Source organism: Heliangelus exortis, chromosome 1, assembly GCF_036169615.1.
Source record: "Heliangelus exortis chromosome 1, bHelExo1.hap1, whole genome shotgun sequence".
NCBI lineage: Eukaryota > Metazoa > Chordata > Aves > Apodiformes > Trochilidae > Heliangelus > Heliangelus exortis.
Window position 1 is genome coordinate 185,387,205 of NC_092422.1, and position 9,980 is coordinate 185,397,184.

Below are 9,980 nucleotides of genomic sequence, written 5' to 3' on the forward strand. Positions count from 1 at the left end.
CTTTGATAAGCTGTTTCAAAAGCTTTATTGCAAGGTGGGAGTGCATTCTTAATTGCAGGTGTCTACATTAGTGGTTGGCACTTTTTTTTTTTTTGTCTGATTTCATGGAAGTGTGTATAATAATGGCAGTTTTGAGTAGTTAGTGTTTTAAACAGGCTTGTCCAAACACATTTAATTAATTCTTACAGGTCGATGTGCTGGTCCTAAAAATATAGATGCAACCTTTTTCACTGTGTCAGTCTTTGAAGTTGCTCATTTGGCTCCGGCCTTTTGGTAGCGTTGTAAATATTTAGTCCTACTTTCCTCTTTTACTGTATGTGGCCAGGGGGAGACAGATACTTCTGTTTATCTATAAATCCAAGTTCTGCTTTAGTAGCACTTCGAAAATTACTCAGTTGCTTTTATCTCTTACTGCTTTTTGGAACTTTTAGAATAATGAAAGTTTAAAAGACTGCTTCTGCAGAAACTTACAACATCATATATCAGATTTGACTCAGTCTGGAACACTTAGATCAGATGAAGAAATCAGCTGGGAAAAACCAATTAGGCATCTTTCTTGCCTATGTGAAACTCAGCAAAGCACAGTAAAGCTGTGGAGCTAAAAGGAGAACATGAGCTTCTGTATTTAGATCAGGTCCTTGTGCTTAGGAGATGGCCTTGCTTCAGGAATCTGTGCAGAGTACAGGACTTTCTGAGGTGAAATGGGAATCAATGTATGATGCAAGATGTAGAGCCAGTTGCATTGAAAATACTTGCTTTGTGAACTAAATTTTCACCAAGAGTCATATATTCAGAACCATAACATTTTGCAGCTTTAAAACCAATCCATTTCTATAGATTTTGTGATATTATGTATGTATACACACAAAACAATATTTGCATATACAAGTATGCTTTTAACCCTGTGACACTTTTTAAAATACTCTGCATAGCAAAACCAAAGGGTATTACCTCATAGTAACTTGAACATTTATACCAGGCAGTCCTTCTTGGGTTTGTTTTTGGTAGGTTTTCATGCTATAGTGTTTTTTCCAACACTACTTTTATCCAAGCTTTTAATCCATCTTCCCCAGGGCAATTATTGTTTACAAATCATTACCTTTCCATACATCTTCGCATGAAGATGCTTTAAGAACATGGAAAAATAAAATAAAATTTTTTAAAAAGCAGTATGTCTTAAATATGGTAAAGAATGGGAAAAATGTTGCTCAAGAATTTGTTTCATGTAACTGCATATCAGAAGCATCCCAAAATAACAGTACAGTCTTTGTGCTGCTGGTATGTTGCTGATTTCACAGGAATGGCTTTAAATGTTTATATTAATTTTGTATAATTTTATTGAGGGTGAATGTGCTCCCTTGTACAAAAATATTGAACACTTCCCTTTTTATATTCAGGTTGCAGGTCTTGTAATCCATCTCAGACTCAAAAGTACAGGGTTAGATCAATTTGCAGCAGTGATCCTAAACCACAATTTATAAAGACTTTTTCATTTTTGCACTTGTTCAGGACTCTCTTGTCTGAAGCTGGGGATGTGGGTACAGTCATCAATGAAGGTGGCCTGTGAATTTATCAGCACCCCACGTGCTTAGCCATAACTGTTGGTGTGCATGATCTTGTTGCATAATTTAATTGTCTTTTTAATTCAAATTAAGTGAAAAGAAATTCCACCCTGAGGTTAAAAAAAAACCCAACAAAACAAATACCCCACAACTGCAGAAAAAACCTAAAACCCCTCAAAAAACTCACTTTCAGATAGGGCATGCACCACAGTGACTATATTTGCTGATTTGACAGAGAATGTTTGAATAATTGAAGGCTTTCTTATGCTGTCAAGTCAACTTGAGATGGAGCAGGTCTCAGAGAAGTCACTTTGATTACAGTGGCTTCTAAAATGTGATGGAGCTCCTGTCCCTGCTGCTGGCATCTTGGCAGGGAAAGCTTCATGGCTGCAGTAGTTGAAACACCTCTTCAACATTTTATGAATCTTGTGTAGAACACAGTTGTCAAATGAGAATTCTTGTGGCAGCAGCAACTTTGTATTGTCTTAAACCTTCAATTTCTACTCCAAATTCCTGAGCAAGCAAGAGTGAAGCTTTTGTTGCCAGAACAGGTGGCATAGAATGCTCCTGAGAAGCCAGAGGGAACAGACTGAAGACAGAATGTGTTACTGGTAGCAACAGCAGCCATCTCCTATTTGCCCTTCACACTGATAAACCTTGCACTAGACTGTTTAAGTATTTTATATTGGTGGTATTGGAGCCAGGCTGAGTGGCCCCAGAGATGGACTTGGGAAGCAAAACTAAGACTTTGGACTTTAGAGAAGTGGTTAATGTGGAGCTTCCCTGGAAGTCACTGTCTCATGGTGCAGGCTTGTGTTGCTTAATATCCTTGCACCATGTGATCTGGCTGTGCTCTGTTGACTTTGGAAGTGTAAGAAAAAACACCTAAGAAAAAATAAAAGCTGCTGCTCATCAGCAGTAGGTCACTGTCTGTCTTCAGCGGAGCTGAAGAGCTCATAGATATTTTCAACACACTTCTTACCATGGTTTGGGAGCTTCATCAGTGGTTCAGTTGGGAGGCACCAACTGTGTATCTGCAGAAGAGTTCTAGAAGCCAGCATGTTGTAATGAGCTCTTACTTGCAGGGGCTGGTAATAGACGTGTAATGAACTGCAATTAAATTACAGCAACTACTGTGGTTACAATTATTTGCAAGTTAATTGTTCAAGAAGCAAATAATACCACTCCCGTTACCAGAGACTATTAATTCTACTTATATTCTCTTCCTGAAAGAATGAAGAAAATTTAAAATTGCTGAGGTTTTTTTCTGTAGATCACTCACACTAAAAATGTATTCTGCTTTTCTTTCTTCCATCACAAATAAACCCCTGTAAATTTTTTTATACGTTTTTTTATACGTTTTTATACATTAAGGGTTTCTTAAACCCTTAATATAAACTAACGTTGTTAGCATAGAGTTGCTCCCAAGGCATTAGCATGGTAAAACAAAATGGTTTATAGCATTTAGAGTAACTTTTCCTTTTGCTTTAAATTTCATACTAAATGATTTCACATATCAAAAGATCAGCTTCTGAAAATCTAGCATGAAAATTTGAGTGTGTTTTTTAACTTATCTAAGTGTCATATTTGATGTAGGTGCTGATACTAATGAAGATTCCTCTCCCCCGCTCCCAGAAAGAACACCAGAATCATTTGTTTTAGCAAGTGAACAGAGTGAGTTTTTAATGTTTGGTGATAATTGGAGATAAAATGTGAAATGCATTTCAGTACTGTGTTTGTATATGCTTGCTTGTTAGTTAATCTTAAAGTGTTGGAGCAAGTTGTTAAGTGGAATGATATCTATCATATTTAATGGCTTATTCTGAAGTTTAACTTTCACAAGCCCTTGAATAAAGTCAAATTATTGCTTGTTTTTTGAGTAAGCATGCTGTTACATGATAGCAATTATACTGGAGACTTCAGGATTTTTTTTTATTGAAGCTGGTTTTCAAGCTGAGGCGTATGGAAATGAGATACAGGGGGATATGCAATACAGTCAGGGGATTCCCCAGCTATTTTAGGCAGTTTCCTACTGCTCCCAGGTAGAGAATGGGAAAACACAGTGAATCATGCTTATCTGAGTGCTTATCTGATTCTTCTTTCCTGGGCAAAGGAGAGATGGTGACATTTCATACTGTACTTGATAAAATAAGTTGATGTTTGAAAACTTCCAAAAAAACTAATGTGATATAGTTATTTACTGAAGCTTTTGTCTAATGTCACTTGGTGAACCTTTCAAATTTTTTTGGCCACAGTAGTGAATATAGATATTTCTAGTATAAGAACATTGAAGTTTTTACAAAACTTGAGTATCAAAAGGATAGGTAGTTAAGAGTCAAAATTACCCTTTTTTTGGGGGGGTATTATGGACTTCCTGTGAGAACACAATAAACACAGGTTTTCTCTTTAAAAATAAAATAAAACTTAACCTCTTTTGGAGATTCAATCTCTAAAACCACTTCATTTTTTATTGTGTTTTTGCATGATGTCAGTAAATGGCAGGTATAGTTGTCCTAACTTGTGTGTTTTCTTTAATTAGTATGTCTTTCAAGACCTTATTGCACAGCTGATGTAAAAAATTCTAAAAACATAGAAAAAAAGGTTAATTCTCCTATTGGTCAGAAACCATCAAAAAAAGGTTAATTCTCCTATTGGTCAGGAACCATCAAATGAAGGAAATTAATATCTACAATGCAAACACTGCAGTCTTGTGTTCTGAATTATGTTGTGAAGTCTTCTTTTACCCTGAAAGCTCCTCACATAGAGATTCATCTTTCTACAAGCATTCGATTTAAAATTTTTTTTTAAAAAAACGTGCATTGTAGCACATTTCTGATGCTGTGTTCCAAAGCTGCATCATGGAGAGGACTCAAGTTTGTTGAATTTGATTTAATATTTCCTAGGCACACCCTTGCTGAAGCCAGCTATGATTGCACAGTCTGAGTGGAGCATATTACGTGACCAGCATCTCCCTGAACAAACAGTCTCTAGAGTAAGTACAGGAGACAAGTCTGTACTGATCAGTCATTTCTAGTTCCACTGGGAGATACAACAGAAAATAAAATACATGTTTGTGAAAAGTTGCAGCAGTTGATCAACCAGCCAGATTTTCCTTTGCCCGAGCTGCTCAACTGACGTTTTCTTTCCAGGAAAACTGCCTGATTTTCTAAATTCAGCAATGCTTTTAGAAATCATCCTTAGTATACCTTAAATAACAACTTTCAGAGTAAATGTGCTGCTTTTGTGGAGCTTGCTGTCTGCCCTCAAAGGCCTGCAGGCTAATTCAAGCTGGAGAAGAACTGCAGTCTCTTGTCTAACCTGCTACATGAAGCAGGGACTTGGACCAGGCTCCTCTGGGATTTATCCTGTTTGGTTTTTAAAACTTCCAGAGATGGAAACTTCATATCCTCTGTGGGCAACCTGTTTCACCGCCTGATAAAGTTTTTTCCATATTTATTTTGAGCAAACTCTTTTCTATCCATCAGATTTCTAGTTGTTAGTTGTTCTAAGTTCTCAAACAGCATCATCATCAACAGCTTCAGAATTACAGAATCACAGAAATCTTCAGAAGCACAGAGATCTTCTTTACATTCATGCTTTTTTTACATGCACCCCTAACATACTTCAAAGCCTCCTTTACATATCACTTAAAAATTTGACAAAAAATATAGGTGTGAATTTTCAGGGACCATATATTTAGTATGAGAACTAAACTCCCTAATTTTGCAAAAATTTCTAGTGTGACAGTGGAAGCTTTTTATTAAATATTAAGTAACGTTCTGATAGTAAATTCTTTATCAACTGCTGTAGCATTTTTTGTCAGTGTCACAGCAAGTCAGAAATATGGGAGCAAATGGATATATCCATGTATGTCTTTTTTTTTTTAATATTTTAATTGTTTAAAAATTCTGGTGCTTAAGTATTTGGGGAGCATTTTATAGAATTATTTTAAACATTTCTCGTTAACAGGGTTCGAAAACAACTTCACCTGTACTACCTGGTAAGTGATGGAAAATATTTTTTTTTGAGGAATTTTTTTGAGGAATGTTTTTTCCACTTGTTTATCTGTCTAGTAACCCTGTGAGAGTGGAGAGGTCAGGTAAAGTAACTATTTGAACTGATAAAGTTCTTGGGGAGTATTTTTATTAGAATATCAGAAATTACTAGGGAGAAATTTTTCTCCTAGAAATTCATAGCTTAATTCATGATATAACCTTGAAATAAATGTATGCGTAGGATTGCTTTGAAAGTTACTTCCAACTCACAATGCTTTAATTTCATTGGAAAAATCTCAAAAAAATACAGTAGTCTTGCAAAAGTGCAACTTTCACTTGAAATACATTCTTCCTACTGAACTTGGCTTTTACTCTGAAGATACCTAAATATCTTGTCAAAACTGGCATTTTCTGGAAAGACTTTGTTTTTAAAGCGTCTCACGTTTCCTGAGGAAGCAAATCCAAGTCTAATTTAAAAATTAATTCTAAACTTTGTGTGTACTAAAGTAATACAATAACTACTTGTTTTTAATTCAAATTATAATACTTATTGCAATGGAAATTGAAAAAGTTGGTGAATTAATTCCTTTGATTTCATAGACATGTGTAAACCTGAAAAAGCTTACCACTGATGTGTGTGTATATGTATGTATGTTGCATATTTACCAAAATACTTAATTTTAAATTTTCCAAAAATCTTCCAAATTTTTTACACTTCAGTAACAAGTGTAACTGAGGTTTAACTTGAAGCCACCTTCTTCTGCTATAAGTTTATCTCTACCACGCATCTTCTGTGTATGCTTGAGTGAACTTATAGAGTCCATTGTTATAGAGCTGCATGTTAAGTACACGGTAGATTTTAAAAAATAATTTTCAGAAATATGACAGAGTTGCTAACAGAGTGATTATACAAGTAATGGAACACAGTTATTTATGTCTTATTAAGCACCTTTAGTTTAGAAAGAACAAGAACAGATACATTTATATTGATGCATTAGATGGTACTGTCAGATCTTGCTATGAGTGGGTATTCTGTGAGATTTTAAAAATCCACCCAAGCTTTTAAATATATGATAATCCATATTTAGGAAACAGGTATGTGTCACTGCTATTGAACATTTGCTTTCTAAACAGTTTTGAAGTATGTTTTTTAATAAATGAGAAATTGGCTTTTAAATTTTTTTTTTTTTTTTTGGTTTTTTGGGGGTTTTTTCGGGTAAAGAGTATTTGGTGCATGTTGTGCTCTAGACTGAGCTGTGCTTAAAAATAGCATTAAAACTACTGCTTCAATGACTGTAACAGTAAAGGAGGGGCTTGTGTTTTTCAGATCATCCTGAAAGGAGCAACAAGACACCAACTGATGTTTTACCTCAAATTTCTTTTTCTGGTTCAACTGATACAAGAGGTCAAATTTCAGAATTTCCTGCAGAATTAACAGATATTGGTAATTACAATGTATTCAAAGCATAATCACTAGGTGATTTAAATAGAAACTTTATTAACAATAAGGGTTTGGATAGCTGCTACTACTGTCTCCCTCCAACTTGCTGAGCTGCAGAACCCCCCCCAAATAGGCCTTCTGTTCTCTTCAGCATTGATGAGTTTTTTCCAGAATGAACAATTTAATCATTCTTCAGGTTTTTTTCCAGAGTGTATGAAGTTATAGATGAATTAAATGGAATATAATTTCTGTAGAGCCCTGAAAATGTCTAGAAACAGTATCTGAGAAAACTGCTGTGGTACACAGAGAAGGAAAAAAGTAAATTATATATATTATATACTACAAAATAATTTTCTGGCCCTGAGAATAAACCTCTTCCCTAAGGAGCTGGAGCATGTCTTACAGAGATCCTTCTGCCTGCTGCCAACATTTGTCAGACTGCATTGTCTGAGGGGACAGAAGTGTTTAAATAAATTTCCTCCTTTAGGTTTTGGTAATCGCTGTGGAAAGCCCAGAGGACCAAGAGAGCCACCTTCAGAATGGACATGATCCAAGAAGCAATGGACATACTATCAATAAATTATACTGGAAAACTCAAGTGCCACTGAGACCTAGAAAAATAGTATTCCACTTCTTTGTGGGGCAACTAACACAGAGCAGTGTAGATCTAACTACCAAATGGTACACTCTTACAGTACATCCCATGCAAAACCTTAAACATTGTTCACAGGAGTGGATTCCAGTATTACAACTTAACTTTTTGCTGGGGCCATCCATCTGCCTTATTACACTTAGGAGAAAGTATTACATATGATTTATTTTGTAACTTCAAGTATTATTGCCTTAATGTCTTTTAACCCTGTTACACGCTGCTTGTAGACATATGTTAATATAGTAATACTTCTGACAGATTGTGTTTATGGACTACTTTTTGCTAACGTTTGATTACCATGTATGCATTATTTTGTATATGTACAGGGCAAGTAAGTATATAATTTGATAAAGTTGCAATCATAAAATATTAACAGAAGATGTAAGAAATCTCTGCATGATCTAAATTTTGTGTACCTTATTTGTAAATTATTTGCCCTGAAGTTTTAGAAAATAGTTTCTGGGGTTTTTTACAAAAATAGCTGGACACACGCAGCCAGAATTGCAGGTTAGCAGAGATGAAGATTGTAATACATTTTGTAAATTGTAAGCAAAAGGTTATTTTTATATTATATGCTGTTTAATTGTCAGACCTAATTTGTTCTGGTTTTCATCTAGTCATGGAGATTCAGTAAGTGCCTTGGAACAGTATTGAATTCTCTTAGCCTGTGTATGTTACTTCAGTGTTTGAGTTCATCTAAAATTAGATTATAAAGAAATCTTTGTATGTTTCTAGTATATTTGACCTGCCAGTAAAAGAGAAACCATTCTATGTAACACTCCTTAGTTATCATTTTGGTGTTTCATCAATTGCCATCTTTAAAAACCTCATGTCTATCAACTTTCTGTATAATAGGGTTTTACAGTTTTAATATGGCATATTTCTAATTTGGGAAAACCAGAACACACTGGTGAAAGGACTGTTTGAATACCACTGTCTTCTCCTACAAATGGTAAATACCATTTTTTTGTTCAGCAACTGTGTATGTAAGAAAGCAACTTATATGAAGGTTCACATAGAGCCCTTGCAGCTACACTGTATCTTGGCAATATATTATGTCAAGAGTTAATCCTTATAAGGATTCCTTACTTAAACTTTTCTGTAATACAATCTTTAAATTAAAGAAAGTAAAAATCTCATTATGGGTGTTTTTACTCTTAGGAAAAAAAAACCAATTTATTCAGAAGGAAGCTAAAACATGGTGAAGGATGGCAGTCTGGTTTAGCTTACTTATCTCAGAATTGGATGAAACAGTGATCCTCAGGGCCTTATTTTTAGTAACCACTTCAGAAGTTCTGGCAAGCAATCATGCCAGAGAAGTGAAGAATGAGGCTTCGAAGAAAAAACATTTATTTCAGACAGCAAAACTGTCTATTGATCTGAACTTTAGCCATGGAAACATTCTGTCTAATTTACTCCTTGGAACTTTGTGGCCTCTCTGCTTAAAGAGAACTAATGCCCAGATAGCAGCTCTGTTATAGCTTTCAAAAGGAACATAACTTGCATTTGCTGCCTTTGACTGGCTCAGTCCCCATGCATTTGGTACCTGTGACAGGCTGCCCAGCCAGCTGCTTCACAGAACTGTGTACACTACAAATACTTAACTTCCCATGGATGTAGTTTTTCAATTACTCGTTTAAAAATAAACAGTATGATGGTAAATGCCACTGGGGATCACCTATATCAACTAGATTCCTGCTTTATAAACAGCTCAGACAGCTGGAATGTCTTGCAGTTGGCAGAATAAAGTTGGCCTGAACTTTGTTCCCCTTCCCCTGTGTTGAAGGTGATGAGCTGAGACTTCCACTTATAGAGAACTCCTGCAGTTTCATTATGCACAGTGGGCTGTCATTACCACTGAACAGTCCAAATCAGTGAACCTTCTTGAAACAGATGTTAAATAAGGTAATTTCACAATATGCTTTTTCTGTACTTTTTAAGGATTGTTATATTTCTCTACCAAGAAAACATAGACGTGTATAGGCTGTGTGCAGACTTTCCACTTGTCATGTTTGAATTTCAGTTAGAGCAAAGGCTGAAAAAAATGTGTACTGTGTACAGACCATAAGGTAATGTTTAATAAAAATACATCCAGATTCATATTTTTTCTCTATAGATCTTGAGAGTATTCTAGGCTGAGTTCATAACCAAGTTCTCATCTTTCCTTTGCTTTAGAGATCAGAAACTGCAATTGTCCTGTATGGACTCCTATATCCCTTGGCAGACCTGTTTTACAGCTCACTGTTACATGCTTACCTTAATCTGAGCTTTATATTTTCACCCATTTTATTTCAGGTAAACTGACAGTTTTATCTGCAAGGCAAAACCTG

At 35.4% G+C, this 9,980-nt stretch overlaps 1 protein-coding gene across 3 annotated transcripts in view; it reads left to right on the top strand.

The window, feature by feature from the left end:
• PTPN12 (protein tyrosine phosphatase non-receptor type 12) overlaps positions 1 to 8,789 on the top strand; it is a 71,490-nt gene extending 62,701 nt beyond the window's left edge. For 2 of the 3 annotated variants that reach the window (XM_071733972.1, XM_071733974.1), the window contains 5 exons: positions 3,159 to 3,236; positions 4,466 to 4,554; positions 5,532 to 5,562; positions 6,885 to 7,001; positions 7,486 to 8,789. In XM_071733972.1, the coding sequence (XP_071590073.1) occupies positions 3,159 to 3,236; positions 4,466 to 4,554; positions 5,532 to 5,562; positions 6,885 to 7,001; positions 7,486 to 7,547 (377 nt within the window). In that variant the 3' untranslated portion in view covers positions 7,548 to 8,789. The remainder of the gene's footprint in view (positions 1 to 3,158; positions 3,237 to 4,465; positions 4,555 to 5,531; positions 5,563 to 6,884; positions 7,002 to 7,485) is intronic. The other variant, XM_071733973.1, reaches the window with a different exon arrangement.
• The last annotated feature ends 1,191 nt before the right edge of the window (positions 8,790 to 9,980 follow it).